This window comes from Electrophorus electricus, chromosome 14 (assembly GCF_041902795.1).
Source record: "Electrophorus electricus isolate QZ-2024a chromosome 14, ASM4190279v1, whole genome shotgun sequence".
NCBI lineage: Eukaryota > Metazoa > Chordata > Actinopteri > Gymnotiformes > Gymnotidae > Electrophorus > Electrophorus electricus.
The window spans coordinates 22,516,494-22,539,201 of record NC_137510.1 but is presented as its reverse complement, the minus strand read 5'-3'; the positions used below and the strand labels follow the sequence as shown (position 1 = coordinate 22,539,201).

General features: G+C 44.9%; 2 protein-coding genes across 6 annotated transcripts; one reads left to right on the top strand and one right to left on the bottom strand.

The window, feature by feature from the left end:
* The first annotated feature begins 913 nt into the window (after positions 1–913).
* Positions 914–7,780, top strand: ccdc12 (coiled-coil domain containing 12). The gene is made up of 7 exons (XM_026999195.3): positions 914–1,069; positions 3,328–3,401; positions 6,272–6,351; positions 6,554–6,615; positions 6,746–6,780; positions 6,900–6,976; positions 7,484–7,780. The coding sequence occupies exons 1-7, from the start codon at positions 941–943 to the stop codon at positions 7,561–7,563; spliced, it is 537 nt and encodes a 178-aa protein (XP_026854996.2). The 5' UTR covers positions 914–940; the 3' UTR covers positions 7,564–7,780.
* Positions 7,781–8,097: 317 nt separating this feature from the next.
* On the bottom strand, positions 8,098–22,596 carry si:ch211-257p13.3 (kinesin-like protein KIFC3). Of its 5 annotated transcripts, none has more exons than XM_081696873.1 (23): positions 22,482–22,596; positions 21,837–21,930; positions 21,171–21,675; positions 18,442–18,629; positions 17,995–18,091; positions 17,715–17,881; positions 17,356–17,608; positions 14,413–14,564; positions 13,963–14,028; positions 13,641–13,778; positions 13,124–13,321; positions 12,785–12,958; positions 12,431–12,569; positions 12,153–12,283; positions 11,768–11,879; positions 11,470–11,651; positions 11,023–11,127; positions 10,743–10,873; positions 10,480–10,600; positions 10,274–10,403; positions 9,895–10,124; positions 9,506–9,638; positions 8,098–9,388 (listed from the first exon to the last, which is right to left on the bottom strand). In XM_081696873.1, exons 2-22 carry the CDS (start codon positions 21,921–21,923, stop codon positions 9,507–9,509), a joined length of 3,438 nt encoding a protein of 1,145 aa, XP_081552999.1. In that variant the 5' UTR covers positions 21,924–21,930; positions 22,482–22,596; the 3' UTR covers positions 8,098–9,388; position 9,506. The 5 variants fall into 5 exon arrangements, with proteins under 5 accessions (XP_081552999.1, XP_081552998.1, XP_081553000.1 ...); XM_081696872.1 differs by having other exon boundaries at positions 22,013–22,591; XM_081696874.1 differs by lacking the exon at positions 22,482–22,596 and having other exon boundaries at positions 21,171–21,371; positions 21,577–21,675; positions 21,837–21,856.
* Between the last annotated feature and the right edge of the window lie 112 nt (positions 22,597–22,708).

The following is a 22,708-nucleotide window of genomic DNA, read 5'->3' as shown; positions in this document are numbered from 1 at the left end:
TTCTCAGCTGTAAACTATGAAACTTCTAAAGAGTGATTTTAGCACTCTTTAAAACACTTTATTGGACTTCTCAGACATAAGGAAATCACTGTTTTTTTTCATAACATGTTAAATGAAAACAAATATTTACCCAAATATTTAAAACAGATATTTAACAACAAATAAAACAGTGCATTTGTATTTTTTTCCTCTGCCAACAGTGAAGTGCAATGAAGTATACAAGATTTCCAATAAACGTGACATTTTAGACAGATGTCCTTCATCAGCTGTGCAAGCTGAATGCGGATCCAGTGTGTATTAGAAAACGTAGATGTTTATATCATAACATCCATTGCATTGGGTTCTAAAGTTACGAGTGTAGATCAGTTAGGCCTATTTTTCTTTTAAGTTTCCTAGCTTCATTGCTGTCATACTACCAACTGGCAATGCAAACAGATGTGTCATTGATGCAGTGTCCATTTGCATTAAAATGCCTTGCCACTGGAAACGATAGAAACTTCATTCTGATGAACCGAAGGTTTTCAACAAAATCATCAGCAAGCCTTCCCTTGGTGTCTTCCTTGTAAAGCCGATTACATTATCTTGCAACAAATACAGTAGACAATGTATTGTCTTATATTACAGTGGTAACCAGATTTGATGTTTTATTTTGTGTGTGAAAAGTTGATTTACAAACCAATAAGCTAAATATACTGCAGTTATTGACCATGAGAGACTGCCTCATATCCTAAGCTTATGTAGGCTGCCAACGTTTTCTAACGGAATCGGTATTCTCATCAAACATTTGCTCATTAATGTGACGTGCTCTTAAGACAGGCTTGCTTTATGTTGCACAACAGAGTAAGGTTTTAAATTGCTAAGGTTTTAGAATGAACTAAAAGCGCGTCAGAATCGATGTTCTCTGCTCTCTTCTAGATCACCTTGGCAGCATTGACTGTCGATGTCAGATACATGTGTTGCTACATACTCGGATGTTGATTTTACAATGGAAAAGACCGTGGGCTCTTTACAAGAACAAGCTTTGAAAAGGAAAGAAAGACTAAAAGCACTCAGAGGACGGCAATTTCAAGTGAGTGCTATATATTACAGGAACAGTATATATTTTTTGGTTTTAGGTATGGTACTGTACGATTTGTACGATAGGCTGGCTAGCTTGCAAGCATTTTACAAGCTCACTAACTTAGCTAAAGCTAGCTACCTCGGTAGGTAGAGTATCTGATTGTTGTAAATGTCTTGGTTACCTTGTATTTCAGATGCGATTCGTTATCATTTCAGTCAGTTATCTAACCTAGCTAGCTAACCTAGTGTAGGTGAGGTATCTCTAGAAGCTATATTGCATCTTGTACCTAACAAGATCGTTAGCGGTAGCTAGTAGCTCGTTATCTGTTAGTTGCCGTTTGTACATCTTTGTACAGATTATTGTTTCCACCTACTATGCACATTAAATATGTTTCAGAACTAATTAGCTTTGTACAAATTATTGATTCCACCTACTATGCACATTAAATATGTTTCAGAACTAATGCGTCTGACCCTCCCCAGGCTCCAAAATCGATGAATGTGTCTTAGCTAGCTATTACATCCATGCATGTAATAAAAATGGCTTCATATACGTAGCTAATGCTTTGGGTTGCTCTGTAGGGCAACATAACTTCATTTTTTAACTGCAACCATAATATTGTCGTCTTTTTTTACATTAAAGTAAATATGTAGCGTAGTATCAACCAATCTATGTTAACGTTTATAATTTAAATGTGAGATGGCACCAAACAACCTTAAATTTGTCCGAAATATTATTTGGAGAGGGGATTCAAAGCTCGTCAATGCTAAAATATTATTTGCAGCGTTTACAGACATTACTAGGTAAACGTTTGTTTGCTGTGTACACATATCTTAGTCATCAAACAATAATCTCATATTTCAATGGAAAACCGAAGTGACTGTGCCTACATCCCTGGTGAAGGTGGCTGGCCCCAGTGTGCTCCACTCACCTGCCGTGTGTGCTTGTGAAGTACGATGAGTTTATCGTTGGATTTAGAACAATTTTCCTGTAGAGTGTTTCAGGGAATTTGACAGATAGGCCAGTCTGAGCTGTGCCTTTTCGTAGATGTAGCCTAAAAATGCTTCAAATAGTTTTGTTTAGTTTGTTAATAATCTCCAAAACGTGTATTTGTGTGCCTTGTAAAAGCCATGTGAAATGACTTATTTTTGCTTAAAGATGACAGGAACAATCGTTTGATGTAGTGTACAAGTGATACTATACCAAATTGACTCTCCATCTTGATTGGCAGTTTTAGAGCAACAAACCTGTTTATCATCATGGAATGGACAGTTTTGCTTAATATCGTGCAAATTCAAATTAATGTTCTAAATATGTTTTAATCTACTTTTTAAAAAAATGTCTCCTGATGGATGAGTATTCCAAGCTGTATAGTCCCCAACCATCCTTTTTATCTTGTCCTTAAAAATTACTTTAGGAGGCCTGTTTAATCAAGCTAAGGAGAGTTAATGTCCAGATCACAAACTCTCAGAACCTTGCAGTTCAAATATAGTTATATTTTATATTGACAACAATTGACCTTTTAGAGCTAGATTAAAGATTTAACACTGGTCCTAAAACATACGTTTATTATTTAATAGCTATTAATATTTATGTAATTATTTGACATGTATTATGCAAATTAATGCTAATGTAAAATATTAAACATTTACTTGTACATCCTTATTATTCAATATAATGCACAATTTTATTGCTAGCTTTCATATGACCTCCATCCTGCAACTTGATTTTATAAATGTTTAGAAATTCAAAGTGCATTTATTAATGAGTATAAAAGGAATATTATTATTATTATTATTATTATTAACAATAATTACCAAACTATTAGATCATAATGGCGACACTGTTGTTTTTGTTTGTTTTTTTTAATATATAAAGTGTTGCTGGAATCTGTTTCTAATCCATTATGTTTTAAATATTGAGTTTTCCAATGTTTACACCCTCCGTCATCTGAGTGTCTTTGGATTCCTGCTGATGATACTGCAGTTGAATTTACTCCCCTTTTTGTGTGTTGTAAAAAGCCAGTTTCATATACCCCATATCACACTTATACAAAATGAGGGCACAACTTCTAATGTCTGAGGCTAGTTGAGACTAAACTAATTAAACCATGATAATTGCTTCTGAGTTGAAGTAAGCCATGTTTTTTGTTTGGGCCTACCCTGTGCTTCACTCATTATAAAATGTATTGCATGCTTAAAATGTTGAGAAGTACTGGAACATTAATAGTTGAAGGATGATCACACTGATTTCCTGTTCTTTTATAGGGGGGGGGACCAGAAGATGGAGAGCCTGGTAGCAAGAAGGCACTAGACGAGACTGAAGCTGAAGAGAGGCACAGGTGAAATTCTATTTTCAAGCCACCTGTTCTGCTTAAAAATAAAATCCAGTGTGGTCTGAATTACACACTTGTAGGCTTTCAGTTCAACGTACTGCTTCCACATCCGTGTGTTCACTTCTGTGTGCTACGCCACTATCTCTCCTTGATGGGAAAACGAATGGCCCATTACAAGGCTGTGCTCATTGTTTACATGAGCTGGGTGAGTGCTGGGGGCTGCCCTGTTTTCTTGGCTCCATTTCAGGCCTGGGCTAAGGCCTTTATCCCCTCCACCGGACATTTTCCATTGTTTACACCCTTTGTTTATACTAGATGGAACCTTGGGACTCCCTCCTCTGAGTTAAGGTAGCGTTTGGCATTTCAGACTACAGCAATATTCTATGACTGCTCGTACAGAATGTGGTGAACAGTGTAACAGTGTAAGGCTTTTTTTTAATGTTTGTGCGGTATATGTGAGAGTGTGTGGTAACTTGTGTCGAATGTTGGCGGTTCTGGTAAAGTAAATCTGTTCGGAGGCCTCAGAATTAGCTGGAAGAAGTGTTGCGCATTTCAAGGTGTCTGAGCTGGAAGGTTTAAAGGGGCGTGTCCTGTGACTAAGCATGCATCATTAAAATTGCATTGGAGCTCAGATTGCCAAACAATGGTCCCATAGATGGGAGCGACACCACCACCACCCAACCTACAGGCCTGCTGTCTGGATTGTTCTCTACTTGCTGTGCCATTATAAACACTGCAGTAGTTGAAAGCAAGTTTAAAATGTGGTGTGTAAATTTACACAACTAAATTTACCTTTAGTTTGAGAGGAGGAGTGTATTGTCTGTTTGGCGCAGACAACTACATGATGTATTGCACTGTTAAAAGCAAGAAGGTATTTGATGTCGTTCACTGTTATTTTTATTTAAAAAAAGAAATGGCCAGAAAACCAAGTTTTGATTGTGACAGTTGCTTTTGACATCACGCGATCATTTGCATGATGCGATGGTAGCCTAAGGTATGTTTACGTGAGTCCCTGCCATAACAAAGCAGGCCTAGGGGAGCTTCATGCCTATTGTACTACCTTCATCAGCTCCATGGTTCAGCGAATTCTTTGTTCCACATTTTACCTGCTAACACTCTGTATTATTGGTGTCATTGTTGTCTGTGAAGGCTGGATGAGGTAAGATGGATGCATTCTTGCCGACGGCTCCGCTGACTCACAGTGCCCTGTAGACAGGCTGTCGTGTGAAGCTGGATCAGCTTCGTCTTTTAGAACTGGCTTGGCTACTTAACTATCCCTTCACGGTTAAGGTTGGGGGTTTGCTAGTTTTAATGTTTGGGGCAGTGGTGGTTTTTTTTTTTATTTACATTTTTTTTGCAAGGCTGCATATTGGCCATTTTAAATGTCACAGTTACAAATGAGTCATTTTGCCTTGCAATACAGCTGTAAACAACAACCAGTGGCAACAAACTGCATGGTAACAAGCAGCTGATTGGATACTATTATGCTGTTATCTTTTATTTGTTTATGTATTTACACCCATCGTTTTCCCCTCAACCTCTTCCTTCTTCATGTGGTGGTGGTGTTTTTTTTGTGTGTGTTTGTGTGTCCAGCATCATCCTTCCCCCTCTGCGTTTGAGTCTGATAAACCAAAATATGCTATCATCTGCCCCATGCCTCAGATGCAGTTTTGCTCCTAAGGTTTGAGGTAGCTAGCAATCCTGGCTTAGTGCATGGCCCCGATGACTGTTGACATTTCAGCAACGTTTGAATTGTTTGCCTGCTGCACTGTACATGAAGAATGGCTGAGAGCGCTATTGTTCCAGCAGGAGGGCAGGAAGTCTCTTCAGGAAAGAGAACCCTTGTGAGCGAGATGTGTTCCCAGCTCTTTTGTCTCACTTTCTCACTCAAGTGTTTTTCCCTCAGTTCTCTTGCTTTGGGCTTTTTTTTTCCTTCTTCTTCTTCTTTCCGTTGTGTTTGCCATTTTCAGCTGGCCGTGCCTCATCTTCTGTTTGATGGCAGGACTTTGCCATACAAGGGCTGGTGATTGCGAAGCACAGGGAGCAATGGGTGTATCCCACCCCCCACCCCTCACCCGCAGACTTGTCTCTGCCCCTTTCTAGCAGCCACGGAATCGGCACACACCTCAGGAGACCCGTCGCTGAGGAATTGACGGTGAAAACGAACTTTTAATCCCCCACCGCCACGGATGAAGCAAACCTCCACGCCTGCCTTTTCTTGATCACACCCTGTCAGGGCGTTTTTTATTTTTTTTGCTAGATCCCGGATGAGTGGATGTTATTTGAGAAGACATTTGCAGAGGAGTGTCAGGAACTGTAGGGGGTAGATGACATAATTGGGCATGCATGAACCCCTCTCAGCTGGGTAGCTGGAGTCCCCTGGTGAAACCCATAGAACAGGTGCTACATGCTAATTAGCTGGTGTGAAGAGGATGAAGGCAGCCTTTGTGCTAACGCCTGGGGAATATAGTCCCCTGTTCTGTCGCCTAGGTCGCACCAGCCGTGTGGCCCAGACCCAAAGACAAATGTGTGCACTGCCACCTGCTGGAGATTGGTTATATTAAATGTGCTTGTCTTGGCTTAAGATATTATATGCCATGCCACTGTTATGGTGGTCCTGTTTCTAAAGTTCTGTAAAAATTGTTATTCTCTTTAATGCATTGGTATAGCTCCTGTAAATTATGTATTGTACACAGTGAATAATAGTTTTATTACCCCTCACTTACAGATGTGTTGTTGTAGCAGCACACAGGATTTTATATACAGTGTGTCAACATTAATTAAACGGTTCCTGCATCATTTTATTGCAACTATAACAGCTGCTTTGACTGCAGTGTATGTGGCATTTGTCAGAATAGATGTTTTTGTGTGTGTAGAGATCTGAAGCTGAGGAACTACAGTCCAGAAGATGAAGAACTGAAAGAAAGGCAGGTGCCCAAAGCTAAGCCTGCTTCAGGTGAGAACCTGCTCTCGTTTCCCTGCTCAGCTGCGCTGTGACTAGAGCCCCCGCGCAGTCCAATGTGCTTTCTGACTTCGGTGCGTTTTATGTTCTGGGCACGAGCTGCGACTGCTGGGCGTTTACGGGTATGAGATACACCAGAGGCGCTGACGGGTTGGAATGTGTGTGGCTTAACCTGTCCTCCCCCGTGTTCCGGCAGTGGAAGATAAGGTCAGAGAGCAGCTCGAAGCCGCAAACCCGGAGCCTGTCATAGAGGAAGTGGTGAGTGGATTTACACTCTCATTTCTGTCACGCCTTTAGCTGTCACTGTGACGAGACACAGCAGAGCAAGAAAACTGTCACTGTATGTAATGACTTTTTATAAAAAATAACTTTCTTTTTTTTTTTAAAGGATCTGGCTAATCTAGCTCCAAGGAAACCAGACTGGTAAGGGGTGCGAGCAGCAGCTCTCGCTGTAATAACTTATGCTAAGTCCACCTTTTATCATGGCATCATGATGTAATGATTAATGTTGTAATGACTTCTTAACCTTTGTTTTATGGAAGGGACTTGAAGAGAGATGTGGCAAAAAAACTGGAGAAACTAGAAAAACGAACTCAGAAGGCCATTGCAGAACTCATTCGTAAGTATCACCTAGAATATGCTCATATAAGATGTTCACATCAGTATTAGTGTTTTGTTTTGTTTTTTTTAAATAAACCTGTGTATGCACTTAGGTGTGATTCCCCTAGAGTTCACTAAGCCAACTGATTCTAGTCTTTAGTGCTGCGTTTGTAATCCACCCTAACCACTACTAGTGAATATTATGAATTCAGGATTGGCATGTTTTGAGGCTAATTGCTGTGTGGTTTCCGAAAGCCCCTGAGATTTGATGGCTCTCAATGACATCACGAACGCAGCTCCCCTCTCTGTGACCCCTGCTGGCCCAGAATAGAACCGTTTGATATATTCCAACAGCCCTCCACTTTGGCCTTTCAGCTGCTCAAGTTATCCAGTTGAACCGTGTACCATTTTCTGCAAAGTGGGGATTTACCTATCATACTGCCGCCTGAACAGCGGGGCCAGAGCGCAGGGTTAATGGGGTGGTTTTTTTTTTTTTTTGTTTTTTGTTTTTCTCCCGCTGGTGTAGGTGACAGGCTGAAGGGCAGTGAAGCAGATCTGGCCGAAGCTGTTGGAGCGGTCGCTGTAGAAGAGGCAGAATCGGACTGAGCCCGTCCTCTGTAGTTACGGTTGCCTTCTCGCACAGATTTTTCCAGAAGACAACAGTAGCTCTCCAGTTTGGCTTGTCGGCTGAATTCTGATGCTGCACATCAGGTTAAGAATTTGATGTGTGTGTGTGTGGATCAAAAGAAATGTATGCATTCGATGTTCTATTCTTAAGAGTTTCATACATTTACATTCAATAAAAACCTTTTTTTCTATATTACATTTTGTTTTGCTGTTTCAGATGTACTTAAGAATAACAGGTATGAAATTTCCTTAACACCTAATAGGGATTTGCATGTTTCATCTGAGAATCATGCAAACAGTGCAAAATCCAACAGGTATAAATTAACATGTAGATTTTATGGCAAGTTCTTAATTGAATTTTAGTCTATTGTTAGGCTTAGTATCAGTCTAGTTTCTTAAGAGGTAGTTTTGTTTTAAACATTAGTCACATATCCACAGATTTTGGTTCACAACAGTTGGCAAAAGTTGAGATCTCCCATGAACTGTTAGGGTGTATTAGAAGAGACATTGGAGCCACATTATCTGGTTTTATTTCCTGCTGTCATTGATATACAAGCAGACTGGAAAGTTCCGAAGACAAACATTACAGGGAGTCTCCAAATCTGTAAGAATGTCAAGAACAATACTTGTATCTAAATGAGGAAACTGCATTTTATATCTTAAAAGACAATAATAACCTAATGGTAGTAATGACTTTTATTTTTTATTCCTAAACTTGGAGTACAGAATAAACTGAATTAGAGATTTTATTTAATTTTTGTTCTCCACCAAGGTTGTGGTGGAACAGAATATAACAGTGTAATGAGGGCATGTCTTCACTTTCCATTCAGGTTCCATCTTGTAATCAGGATGAATATATCTATTCATTTACATGAGAAGAACTTTGTCGAAAGCACAGACACAACAGACTTTTGATTAAAATATTCACTAGTTCTATGAACAAAGCACCTAAATTTGCCTTAAAAGTAAAGTGCATTTCAGATCTATTACAAGAATCAAAATGGTTAATGATACAAAACTGGAAATTCAAGGCAGAAATATCACCCTTCCAATGTCACATTTAATATTATGTGTCTTGCACAAATTTAACAACACAAAATTATAAATGAGAAACAAGAGGATGGAATTTTAAACTACTTAAATGTACCTGATTATATACTATTAAATAGCTAACTGACATTTAGATTTCCCTGACAGCACATTAAATGAGTAAGTACAGTAAAATAGTTATGGAGGTATTTGATGTGGAATATTTACAGCGTATGGCAGTCAATGCGCTTCCTTGGGCCCCTCAGTTTCCTAGTAACATGGTGTTGTTGCATGTGGTGTGTAGTGTAGTGGAGGCTTTAAACTTTAGCTTTAACCAGATTAACGGGTTTAATGGAGCGACAACTGCTTGCAAATGCTGGGTTGGTGCCATTAGACAGTTGAAGAAGCTGCTACTTAAACATGTTTTTATATTCTCAGTTAAAGGGACGTGTTTGTGTTGAAAACAAAGATATGTTGTTTATAGAGGATGAACTCAATTTTTTTTTTCTTTTGTGGAGCCATGTGTAATGTGCATTTACGTGAGGTATTCAAGAAAAACCTTCCTGCTTTATTGGGAAGCTATCTCAATAGGAAATAGTAAGATTGCAGCAAGGCAGAGGTAATCTGGCCATGGCATATAGTGGGTCAGGTGAGGACTCAGACATGCAGGTCAGCCTGTGGAGGCGATTGCCGTTCATGGGGTCAACTGGCGAGATGCTTGTTCTTCATCGCTGACAACCCAGACGGTACTATTGCAGCATCCCGAACCGTAGCCCTTGAAATGGAACAAAAGCCTTAGCAGAAAGCTCTTAAAGACAAGCTCAGCTTTCCTTCATTTTTGCAGGCGAAACAGTCCTGGACAGAAGCTGTTGACTGCGCAGGCTGAGCTAACCTTAGGAGGAGTGTTCGCAATGGCTGCTACTCTCTAGCTTGCGTGCAGCGGGTCCCAGCTCCACTTTGCACACACGCTGCGCAAACTTCAGCGAACACAGAGTCTCTCCAGAGTTCCTCTCCAGAGAGGAAACCTGAAAGGCGGAGTATAAGATTTGACACGTCAGTGAGGCAAACAGAGGTCAGCTTTGCAGATTACAACAAGAAATAAAGCAGCATATGCCTTGATACACCAGCAGCATATGCTCCGATACACATGCGTGATTAAGTATTATCCATTCCCAAAAAAAACTGTGCTCGGCATGGACTTCCAGCACCCAAAGGCTTTTCTTATCAAAGGGCTTCTAGATGATGTAGAATGAAGGTTATCGATAATACGAGCGAGTCTACCTGGACTACCATGGCAGTCTTGTTGCCCTTCCCCAGAGAGTCCTGCAGCAGGTAGGTGAGGCGCGAGTTCCTGAACGGGATGTGAGTCTGATGGCCCCTCAGGGCCTGGATCACGTCTCCCAGTGCCAGCAAAGAGCGGTTGATGTTCTGTGCCTCCTTCAGCCGCTCGCCCTCTGCCCCAGACTTCCACACGCGCTCTGAACCTGCCAGGTCCACCAGGTTCAGCTTACCTGGAGCAGAAACCCAGAGGATCAGAGTCGACAGTAGTGGAGGCTTATGATGACAATTCTCACTGCGAACACAGCTGAAGACTGTAGTAGGATTTAAGACCAGCACTAAAGACCAGAAGACTAATACGTTATGAGGCCATAATGCTGACCGGAAGACGTGGCACCAGAAGCAAGATCTGTTCCCTGCACTGTCACGGTGAGCAGAGCATGCGAGCGAGAGCTGTGCTGGTTCATCTGCGTCCCAAATGTGATTCTGTTTCTGCGTGCTGTGGCCAAAATCTGCAGAGCCAAGCAAACAGTCACCAGGATCGTCCAGAAGGGTTTTCGTTTGTCCTTATCAAACTGATGGACTTACTTTTTTGATATGCTGAAAGCTCTTGACCTCCATGATCCTGAGTCCAGGGACATGTAGCTGCCCGGTGCCATCAGGGTTCATTTTGATGTCCAGCTTCTCCCCGTCTTTACTCAGCAGATCTCTGACATTTACAGAAAATAAAGAGGCTTCAAAAACCTTATTATATGAACAGTATATGAATATTTCCGAAATATCAACCTTATGCCAAGTGGTGTATATATTGTGTATAACTTCTGTGTAAACAGAAATAATGAACAGGATACCTGAGAACCTCATTGTAGATTTCCATTGAACTGACAGTGACAGTGTAGGTCCACATGTCCTTCCGTTCCTCAATCTCATGGAAGAGGTGCTTCAGGGCTCGTTGGTTGATGCCTGGATTCTCCACAGTACCCTATGCAGAGAAAGAAGCTGTAATGTGGCTCAACAGCTGCAGTGAACAGCTGATGAGAACAAATCACCCAGAATAAAACCAGTGATGAGGTTCTCATGAGTCAATGCTGTGCTCATCTCCTGGACAGTTACTCCATTAAGGTACGGTACCTCCATGGTGTAGGTCTTCCCTGAGCCTGTCTGCCCATAAGCGAAGATGCATACATGATATCCATCTATGCATGATGTGATCAGAGGCTCAATTTCCTGAAACACCTGAGAGTATAAAAGCATAGATTATTATTCATAAATAATACATACCAAATTCACACAATTGATTTTGCAATAAAGCTCTGTAGGTTTGTATGTACAAAATCTTAATGGTATGTTCTGATCCTTGTTGGTGCCCTATTCTAATGTGTGAAAAAAATCCTTCTGTTTCACTTATGTCAGCTCTTAGACATTCTTTGATGTATATGAGGCCTGTTACCACACAACAAACACCTCAGCATTTTTTCCTCGACACCATGCTTGACTGCATCCATGACAACACAGAAGAGAGGACCCTCCAAATGAAACATTTCCACTTAGGTGTGCTTTTGCTTTTGAAATGTCTACCTCCTCTTGTGTCGCCTGAGGATGAAACACTTTGTCCAGTTCAAATGTCTTTGCTTTTCCTTTATTCAGAACTGTGAGGGCAGATTCATTGTGTACGTCTGTGGTCACGACGACAGCCTGACCTTCCTCATCCTGGTCCTCTTTTAGGACTGGCTTGACACGGCACAGGACACGAATATTGCCTAATGGAAATGTGGATTACTTTCTTGTATAGTTAAAAAAAGAACTGATGTTGTATGTTCATCTAGTTTCACTAACTGCAAGGGTATGCAATTTTAAAAACCTACGTTCAGTGTACCTTTCAACTCTACCAACTGCTCATGGTATTTCCGGCGAAGAGCAACCTCCTTCCTGTATTTCTCCAGAAGGTCCTTGTTGGCCTCTGACATTTCTGTTATTGCTGCAGAAATCTGCAGAGTTACATCACAACAAAGGATTATGTTAATGAAACAATACAAATCTTGGAGGGTCAGCTTCTAGAGATTTTAGCAAATGTTCATTCACACATTAGTGTCAATTTTCAGGAGACCTGATTGCTTGAACCAGATATCCAAGGAATCTGCTCTTTGGGGTTTCAAATAAAAATCTTTTCTTCTGGCAAACATGGCAAAAAGAGGCCTGAAGTTGCGCTCTGTGATGGATTGCGTTGAGACGCTGTAATTCTGATAGGTTTGTGTACTTGCCTGTTTCTTGGCCTCTTTGATGGATGCGCCGTAGAACTCAGAGAAACTGCGGACCTGGCTCCTCAGGCTGGCGTAGTCCGTCTTCATCGAGCGAAGGGTGGGAGGGAGAGCGTTCAGGCGCCGCTGGAGGCCTGGCGACCACACCCATTTTGTGAAATTATTAACCATAAAAAGGAATTCTGCCACTGTCATAATGTGTGGCCATCGCGTCTAGGGTATCGGTAGGATCTGTGTGGATTAAGTATTTTTGGTGCGGTGTAGTGCGGGCCCACACTCACTCATGAACTGGTCCTGCAGGTGCTCCTGCGAGCAGCTGGAAGCCGCCCTCACAGCCTCGTCTTTCTTCTCCTCTAGATGGCTGATTTCCTTCAGCAGCTCTGCCTGCAGAGTCCCGATCTCTCTCTCGTACGCGGCGATCTGCCACAACACACCAGCGTCCGAGTGAGCCTCCGCGGGGGCGTAATCGGCTTCGGGCCAGAAAGCGAACACAGATAAAACGAATCTCCATTCGCTTGGAGATGACTGCGATCACAGCCCGGCAGGGAGCTGTAACGTCGAGCCGTGCCGCTCTGGCTTCTGGCTCCCACGTTCGTGCTCCTTCACTTCCGTTTGGAAGAAAGAAGTCAGATCACCTTGTGCTGGAGGTTACAGCTGACTTGGTCCGAGCGCCGGAGGTTCTCCTCCAGCTGTCTGCAGCGTTCGCTCTGTCCGCTCAGCCTCTCGCTCAGGTGCTCACTCATCTGTCGGGCCTCTGCCAGCTGCCTGAGAGTTGCGGGCGACTCCACTTCCACTGTTCGCGTGACATACTGTGGACGGGTTGTAAGATAAAGTGACGGACTTCAGCCGGATCGAGTTAAAAACTCCACATTTATTCCATATCTACTTCACGTATTAAACGGAAGAAAAAGAGCTGTTCGAGCAAGCCACGTTTACCCGGTGGTACAGGTGTAGTGGTTGCTGCGTGCTCTCACCTTCACCGCGGGCTCCTTGCTGCGCTCCTTGTCCAGCTCCAGCTGGAGGTGGCGCACTCTCTCGTCACGGCTCTTCAGCTCCTCCCCGCGGCGCCACTCATCCTGCTCGCTCCGCTGCTCCAGGCGCTGGACCTGCTCAGACCGCTGCTGCAGGGCGCCCTCTAGCTGCAGCACGCGGCTGCGCAGGTTCTCGTTCTCCTGAAAGCGAGCGCGCGGGCAGAGATGCAGAGGAGCATGGCTCTCTGATACAGAGCAGAGCTGTCCAGCTCCTGTGCTGGAGGGCCAAAGTCCGGCACAGCTCAGACACTCCTAACAGGACTCAATTACCAGTGTTTGCACTGGAACAAAGAAATCACCACACTGTCCTGGGCTTGGACGATATGGAAGATCAATAAAATTTGATTACAGATTATATTAGTGTAATAATGCTGTAATAAAAACGGGCCGCGGTGTATTGTCGCAGATGCCGAGGCCAAAGTGAGACCACGGTACCTCCGGGAGGAGTCCAGGGTCTCACCTTGATGAGCACCGAGCTGGACTGTGACGGAATGATGGACAGCTGCTGCAGGAGGCCCTGGGTCACGGCCAGGCTGTGCTTCAGGCTCTCGTTCTCCACCGACAGGCCCAGCACACGCTTCTCCGAGTCCGTCACTCCCTGGGGACAAACCCAGGCACAAAGGTCCAGGCTGGCTTGGTGAAAAGAGAATGTCTGTGCAGCGGAGCGCTCAGAGCCCCAGATAAAGCCTCCGCCATGAATAGCTTTAAGAGTCAGCTGGCCTAATTTGAGTGCACTATTATTCTTCGGGTTGGATGTACTGCATAGACCATAAAGTGCTCACCGATGCGATCCGGAGCCTGGACAGCTCCTCCTCTCTCTCTTCAATGCAGCTCTTCAGTTCATCGATCTGTAGTGGACAAAATGAGTAGGTTCGGCCATTATTTTTAGACTGGAAAGATGGGGATAGGTGGACGGATGTGTAAAGGGAAAAAGATAAAAGTGGACAGATGGATGGACTGATGGATGGATGGATAGATGACTGCATAGAGCAGGAGCTTCAAGGACGAGTGTGTAGAAAGCTGAAGAGGAGAGCAGATGTGGTGTTCCATACCTGATTTTTGAAAGTCTAACCTGAAAGAGCCAGCAGTGAGTCAAGCCATGCTACTGGAGAGCGTGGAAACTGGGGCATGGAGCATGGAATGAAGACCTGAAAACAGGGTGGGTGAGTGGGTGGAAGAATGGTATCACTGACATAAGAGCGAGATGGGGAATAGCGGTGGGTGGGTATTACCTGCTGTTGGAAGGCCTGAACTTTGGAATGGCGGTCATGCTCTCTCTGCTCCAGCTGGGCGTGAAGGAGACGCAGTTCTCCCCGGAGCTGACTCCGCTCTCCCTGTAGGCCACACAGAGACTGCACCAGCTTGTGCATCCCTGCTGGGGACTCTGCGTTCACCCACACATGCACACGCGCACACGCACACACACGCACACACACGCACGCACGCACACGCACGCACACACACGCACACACACGCACGCACGCACACACGCACGCACGCACGCGCACGCACGCACGCGCACGCACGCACGCACGCACGCACGCACACACACGCACGCACGCGCACGCACGCACGCACGCACGCACGCACGCACACACGCGCGCACACACGCGCGCACACACGCGCGGACACACGCGCACGCACACGCGCACGCACACGCGCACGCACACGCGCACGCACACGCGCACGCACACACACACACAGCATACACTCCGCCAGTTTTTCCCTGCTGCTTCGCAACATATTTTCATAATTATCATTGTATCATAAGCGTCATTATGCACCATCATGATATCAAACTTCATGTCGGCATCATTACTGTTAGTGTGGTTAGCTCAAACAATGCACTGGCTTAGGAGTACAATGCTGAATATACGTGATAAATATAGAAAATGTTTCACTTAAGAGATTCTTTCCTTGGGCAAAACTTCTGAATTTCTTATTCGTGAGAGAAACCCCCTTGGACCTCAAAATAAAGATGCACTGACTCAAAAACACTTAAAGAACATTTAAAGATCCCACCTTCCCAGCCTCACTTTAATTGGGTTCATTTCTGTTATGCCAGTTCAACCTTTGTTATCTTCTAGAATATGCTAATTACCGAGGCGGGAAATCGTCACTGTCTGGGGGCGAAGGAGAGAGCAGATTGGTAGGGTAAGAGCTGGAGGTGGAGCTAAATGAAGGGGAAGGAAGCAGGAGGGCAGGAAAAAGGTCAGGAGGGGAGCAGGTGTTCCATCACTCACTGATGTAGAGGGACCAAGCAAACTAAACAGAGCTTCAATACAGTGCGCTGTCTTCATAAAGGAATATAATAAATGCACACAGTGTCTGTATCTATATCACTGCTTTTAGATATGCAGGGTTGCTGAGACGTAACGATTTCATTAAGACCTTGTAATTAAGTTGCAAACTTGTGATGAAAGCATCATCGATTGTCTGTTGTGCTTCTGGAAGAAGAAAAAAAACTCTACAAGTTTCATTTCACTGCTGTGCTCATCTGCTGTTATAAGCGCACTGGCTGGCTTAGAAAAGCAGTTTTCATGATTTGTTCACCTTCCTCAGGTGCAGAGTCACTGCAAAATGCCCCCGACTCTGAGTGCACCAGCATCTGTCTTTTCACACCGGGACTAATGAGAGACATGGCCTGCTTAGGGTTTTTCACTCCACACACTCTCATGCTTGTGTGTATGTGCGTACACACACACACACACACACACACACACACACACATGCACACAGACCCTTATACAACATACACACAACACAGAGTCAGTGCTCTCTCCGAAATCTGTTTCATGTCTGAAAAATTTCCTCTAGTTATGCTGACATTAATAAATTCTCTGTATTCGGAAAACAAATGTGAATATGTACTCTACATGTCTGAATGTATGATTTTTCTAATAAAGGTTTAATACAAAAACCTTCCTAAGAATACTTTAAGAGATAAAATGTCAACAGGGACTCAGGGTGTTTCTTAGAAAAGAAAAGAATCGGCAGGTCATGGGTCAGACAGAGGAGCCCCAGCCCCACCCTTTTCAGCCAGGGATCATTGTCATCTGTTTTATCAGTCAAGCATACACATAGCTGGAGGCTGAAACCTTGCCAATTACAGATAACAGAGACGCATCTGGTGGTGTGTAAAGGAAAACAGACCCATTTAGAAGCTAGATGTCCTTGACAGCTTTGAGGCCACTTCCAGCAGCTTGGTCTAAAATTGGTCACTGGCTATTTTCTGCAAACCAAACAACCCCCCACCCATCCCCCATCCGCACTATGTCCTGGAGAACATCTTCATGTGATCAAACCATCTCTTCTCTGACCAGTCCTGCTTGGGTAGGCAGCAAGAAACATATCCCGAGACTAAACTGGGGTTTGATCCATTGCTAGCACACACAGCGCTCTCCACAAATTTGCAGTGTCTAGATTCAGAGGGACATGATTTTTTGCACCGTCCATCACAATGCTTTGTTTTTCCAGTCGTGATCCCTCCTGTCATCTGTACGCAAGGCTCTATAGCTGCTGGCTATAGAGCACGACTGCAGTGAGGGTATTGAGCGCGTGGTATTCTCTGATGGATGGAGTTTGTAGTACAGGATATTCTCTAATGGATGGTGTGTGTAGTGAAGGGTATTCTCTGATGGATGGTGTGTGTAGTGAAGGGTATTCTCTCAGGAATGGTGTGTGTAGTGAAGGGTATTCTCTAATGGATGGTTTGTGTAGTGAAGGGTATTCTTTCAGGGATGGTGTGTGTAGTGAAGGGTATTCTGTCAGGGATGGTGTGTGCATTGTAATCTTTTTAAATTGGTCTCACCTTCTACTCTAATGCGTCCAGACATTCCCTACTGCTTACAGTGTGTCAGTGAGGGAAGCCCCTCTGCTCAAATAGCAGCTCTCCAAAGTTCCTTCAAAACTAATGAGTGGTTGCCTTCAGGATTAAGATTAAAAACAACCAAACAGAGCCGATCACCTAAAACAGGGTCGGCTGAGTCTACTCCTGATATGACCTCATCTTAATATCTGACCAGTTCAATCTTGGTAGCCGATGGGTTTAATCAGGCGTTCCAGTGAAAAGCACTGCAGCGCTGAATGCCCCAGTCAAACTTAACGCAGCCCTGGTACTTGGACCAAGCCAGCACACATCCCAGGCACTCAGGCAGCACGGGCGACAGGCTCACCGTGGCCGTCGGGTGACGGGCTCTGCTGCAACTCCACGGCCTCCTCCAGGCTGCTGATGACGCTGGCCTTGTCGCGGAGGCGCTGGCGGTACGAGGTGCGCAGGGCCTTCATCTTGCGGCGGTGGCGGGCGCGGTGGAGGCGTAGCTGCGTGCGATACTGCGACGCCTGCTGCTGCAGCTGCTGCAGGTGCGAGTACTGCTCCAAGAAGCTCAGCAGGTGCGACATCACCGCCACCAGTGGAGACTCAGGCGCCTGGGGCGGGGGGGGGCGTTATGATCCTGACTGTCAGAAATTGGGCTTGAAGATGGGTAGAAGGTCCAGTAGTTGTGGGCAGATGTGTTAAGGAGATGGTGTTTACCTTTTCACCCGTCTCCGTGTGGCCACTGGAAGCTCTCTTCTTCTCGGTCTCCTGTTTGAAGGAGAGGAACGCTGCAAGTGGGGTCATGGTAGGGATCGCATGACCTTCGTCAATATCATCATCCTCTTCGCTGAGAGACAGCCCATCGCTGTCGCTGCTGTTGCTGCCTGAGGAAGAGGAGCCCCGTCATGACTGCATGATGATGAAAGTTAGTTCTGATTGTCATGATAATTGGCTAGCTGTTAACTTGTAGTGAAGTCGGCATTAACTGAACTCTTACATGTGTCGCTGACTCTGTCGCACTCTTTTTTCCCCAACCTGGAGGTGTGGCCACCTTCCCTCTCACTCCTTGTTTCCATGGAAACATGGCCAGGCTCCTAGGATATACCATGGGGGTGCAGATTTGAGAAGAATGTGATGTATGATACTACAACCACTGGTGTTAACTCTAGTCTGCTCAGGAGATAATCCAGCCTTCAGTACCTCCTCTAATATAGGAAAATGCGATTTCTTTTGCTGTTTGTCCATCAGAAGTATAGACAGGGCCAATTAAACGTGTTTGTTTCTGAGCATTAGTGACAGAAGCAGCTGCTGTAACATCAAATGAATAAATACCTTTTACACTGATCACAATTCCCAGACCAAGAGCTGCTAATGCAAATCTATGCGTGGAAGTAGTAGCCGCAAGTGTGTGTGTGCATGTGTGTGTTCTGCTGTGCACACACACCTCGGGGGGCGCTCCACACGCCCCCTCAAGCACAGCCTCCCCCTCCTTCCTGAAGACAGTATAGAAGATGTAGACCAGCAGTGAGTAGAAGGCATACATCTCCACAGACGCGCCTTTTACTCCAGGACAGTCTCGGAAACACACGCTCTGGCTCTGTCGAGACGCCCCCTGCTCTGCTCGCGCTGTAACTAACACACACACACACAAGCACAACAGAACTAAGCGTCCCCGCAGCTTACTGCATCCACATCGTCTATGCACCAAAGACAAGTCCACACTGTATGCTAATAAACCCGTAACCCTGTCCAGCACCAAAGCTCACAGTCATTCCGGAGGTCCTGTTGGGCAGAGCGCATTCGTTGTTCCTCTACTCCCATCCATTTTAGGGAGAGTGAGATGAATGAAGTCTGTCACCTGCAGCATTGTTTGTGGGGACTTACCCTGAAGGGTGGCTGCGTTTCCTGCTGTCCTCCTCTCCTACATCCTCCTCAGCTGCCCCCGCTCTACATGGCACCGATTCCCAGAACGCGTCCTGCGGCTGAACTGTGGACGGCTCTGCTGGCTGACGCGCCTCTTGCCTTGCTCTGCTTCTCCCTCTCCTGCAACGAGTCTCTCTCTCTTACTCTCTCTCTCTCTCTCTCTCTCTCTCTCTCTTGCTCCCACAGCAGCTGCAGTGAGCATGCTCAGTGCAGGGCAAGCATGCAGTGCTACACGGCTCTGCAGAGGGTCAGCCAGTAGCCGCTCTGCTCTCAGCAGGACGGAGGAAGCTGGTGTTAGAGGAAAGGCTTTGAAAGGAGTGCAAAAGGTCTCAGTGCTCTGGATTAGCCACACTACAAGATCTTTGATCCCATTAGGGGAGTGTTCTGGCACAATAATGTGCAGTGACTTATGACCAGACACAGCTGATGTCATGCTTCCTGTGATGACATAATCCAGACCCTCATTCTGATATTCCTTTTAGTCTCTCGCCAATAACTCTTGCACAGAAGAAAATGTAGTCTGTCTAAACCTAAATATGTCACAGCTGAATTAATACATTTAATTGAATTCTGGAAAAGAGAATAGTGGAAGGTCATGATAGCTAACTGCTGTAGATGCAGAATTCATAGCGAGACTCCAGCAAGCCACTGATGACACAAACCTGTGTAACTGCCCGTGTAGCTTCCGTTAGATGTGAATGAAGCGATTAACGGCGCTGAGGCCTTGGCCAGATCGGACTTTAATTAATGGCGCTGCTGAGGCACCGAGGCTACAGGAGCGGTTGACTGCCCTCGTGAGACTTGCAGCTCCGCACTGTTCACCCAGCGTGCAGGCCATAGTTGATAAGAGAGAAAAAAAAGAAACAAAACTAAACATCAGTTCATGAACGTAGCCCCTAGCGCGGGTGGTGAGACACTCTGGCTCAGTCTTGCGCTACTTCCTGTGCCTGAAATGGTCTGGGTGCAGGTACACTGTGTTCAAGGTGGGCAAATGAACACTTTTATAGTGATGAGGCAGCAGAATCGAGGGGACTCTGGAGCTCCTGACACTTGCTGGCCACCGCAGAGCCGGAGCTCCATTGGCACATGGCCACGCCCCTTGTGTATGTGTGGAGAAATGATTGGGTAATAAAAGAAGTGCGGGAGATCACCGGCATCAGCAGCCGAGGCTGCGGATACACTGTGTGTTGTGTGAGGCAGCACAGGCACTAAGTGCAGTGTTGTTGTAACGCAGCATATGCACAGTGTATTGTTGTGATGCACATTTAGTGTGTTTACTGTGAGCTGACAGGCAGACTGCATAATGTTACTGGCAAAATACAAGCATTCAACATGAACATTTTATTATGAATTTGTTAGAATGTCATATTTAAATATTTTTCATTACATCAGCTAAATTTCCATGTCAGTCAGAACTAAACTGTCCATAATATTCAAATATTATTAAAATATTATTCATAATAATATTCACAACAAACAACTGATCAGGAGTGATACAACCAAAGCTTCATCAGTTCCAAATTACAAACAAGATCATAAGGAACCTGACAGACCCTCTGCACAGTGGTAGTACAACAGAAGCGCAGTGCAGATTCCCAGTACCAACATTAAACCAGTCAACCACCAGGAGGCTCCAAATTCAAGCTTCCAGCAATTAACCCCCCGCCCCCACAAAAAAGAACCCACATAGTTGATACAAGTGAAAACTACTGTACTGGTTATACATGCCAGTTAGATAGTGATTCAATTGCTGCATGGGCCATATGTACATGGAAGTCATATCACCAGTTGGAGGATGGCAGTCTCAGCTTATCCACGTCACTGACTGATGTGACGTACCAGTCTGTAAGGCACTGAGTGTTCTTAAATCTTTTCACAGTGCTGGGGCAGAGTGTTCGACAAGATGCTGGCAATTAAGGCTTTGGAGGCTCCTTTTGAGTGCTGATGAATCCTTGAAGTGGCTTTGACCATCTGAGTGACATGGGATTTATAACTCTATGTGGGATATGGCGTTAAGTGCTTTGTTTAGTCAGGAAGCACTTGTTGGTTGAACCGCATGATTACATACAGTCCGTATGCATTCAGGTGTTCCCAATGGTTCAGCAGTAACTAAATTTCCCACAAAACAAATGCACAATTTAGTCACTACTGCATGTACTCTTGAAAAAGCATGAAAAAAAGCACCTTTACATGCACTTCACGTAAAATGGGTCTGTCTGTTTGACGTAAACCATGTAGTTTAGCACCAACCTTTCAGGTCCTGGAGGAGTTTATCGAAAGCCCTCCGCATCATCCAACACCCGACAGCCACGGCGGCCTTCGGAATCCAGTCCAGCAGCCCCCCTGTAGCCTTTGGAGAAATCAGAGAGCCCACTGTGCCTCCTCTCTCCCTGGGGGCCAGCAGAGTGGGTAGGCTGAGTGCCACACTCCCCACCACTCCGGCCGTGTTACCTACAAACAGGCACACTGTCAGCGAACAGGAGAGGGCTGACAGCGCCACGCAGCGGCACATGATCACCAGCCCATCTGCTGATAGCCAATCGGCAAGCATCGGGAGGAGCGTGGAGCCAATCAGGAGTATGTGGGCGGTGGAGCAATCTTCGCTGAGCCACAAGAAGTTGAAGGCGCACAGGACGGGGCCCAAGACCTCACCCACCCATTCTAGATCTCTCTGTGCTGTGCTGGGGACCGGTAGGAGTGCTACTGCAGAAGAGCAAGCAATGAGAAAGAAACCCACTGACGGAGCTCTGTGATCCTGCAGCAGAGAGGGAGCGAAGATGACATGTAAAACTGACAGCGTGACATTGCTAAAGTTATTTACTGTTACCCGTAAGCAAAATGGGCCCAGTATAACTTGTTCAACTTAAAGAGCAAGGGAAGCCATTAGTGTTTCAGTTGGGTCTGTGTGTATTTTACCTTGAAGAGGTGAAAAGCAGCGTGCCCAGCTGAGAGAAACTGAAAGACGTTTGCTGACACTGTGACCAATTCCCGCAATATGTCCATATGTACCCTATAAAATGAAATGTTAGAGGTGCTGTTGATAAACCAAACACATCGACATTCCACTCAGATTCACCAATCGCTTTACTTACGATCAATAGTTTAATCCAGTAACTCCGTTAGCAGGCTTAAAGGTGTGTTGGCCATGGCATTTTAGGATCTATTTGGCCAGCATCTGGTTTTAAGGGTATACTGAAAACGCACTAAAACGGTATTGCAGTTTGCTTCCTCACGAATGAAAATAGCTCTCTACCTAGCTAGGTTAGCTAGCCAACTCGCCCTTGACTAAATTAAGATACTTCGACCAAATAAATGCATCACTCAAATCCACAACAAGCAATATTTACGATAGCTAGATAAGATAGCTAGCCTTTTAAATCGAAGTGTAAGGGTGCCAAGCAATTCTAAGCAACATTAAACGTTACATTTCCATAAGCAAGATAGCTGGCTTAGTTAAATAATAAACAGTTTGGGATTAAAAGTTTTATTTGGCCTTTACAATTCCTAAAAATGGACTACTGCCTACACAAATTACTGACGCGTTAGCAAGTTTTCACCTACCGCCAACCTCTGGAAATTAGCTAGCTAGTAAGGATAACAAGCAATAACAAACTGACAAAAAGTTGTATTGTACACGTCGGTCTGCGGTCCGTGTACTGCTAGCGAATAACAGTCCTGGAGCGGCTTAATGTGCACAGGTGACATCTTGTGGCTGGGAGCAGCGCCGCGTGTCGGTGAATACGACTAATATTTTCACTTTAGCAATTGTCTCGGTATTCTACATGTTT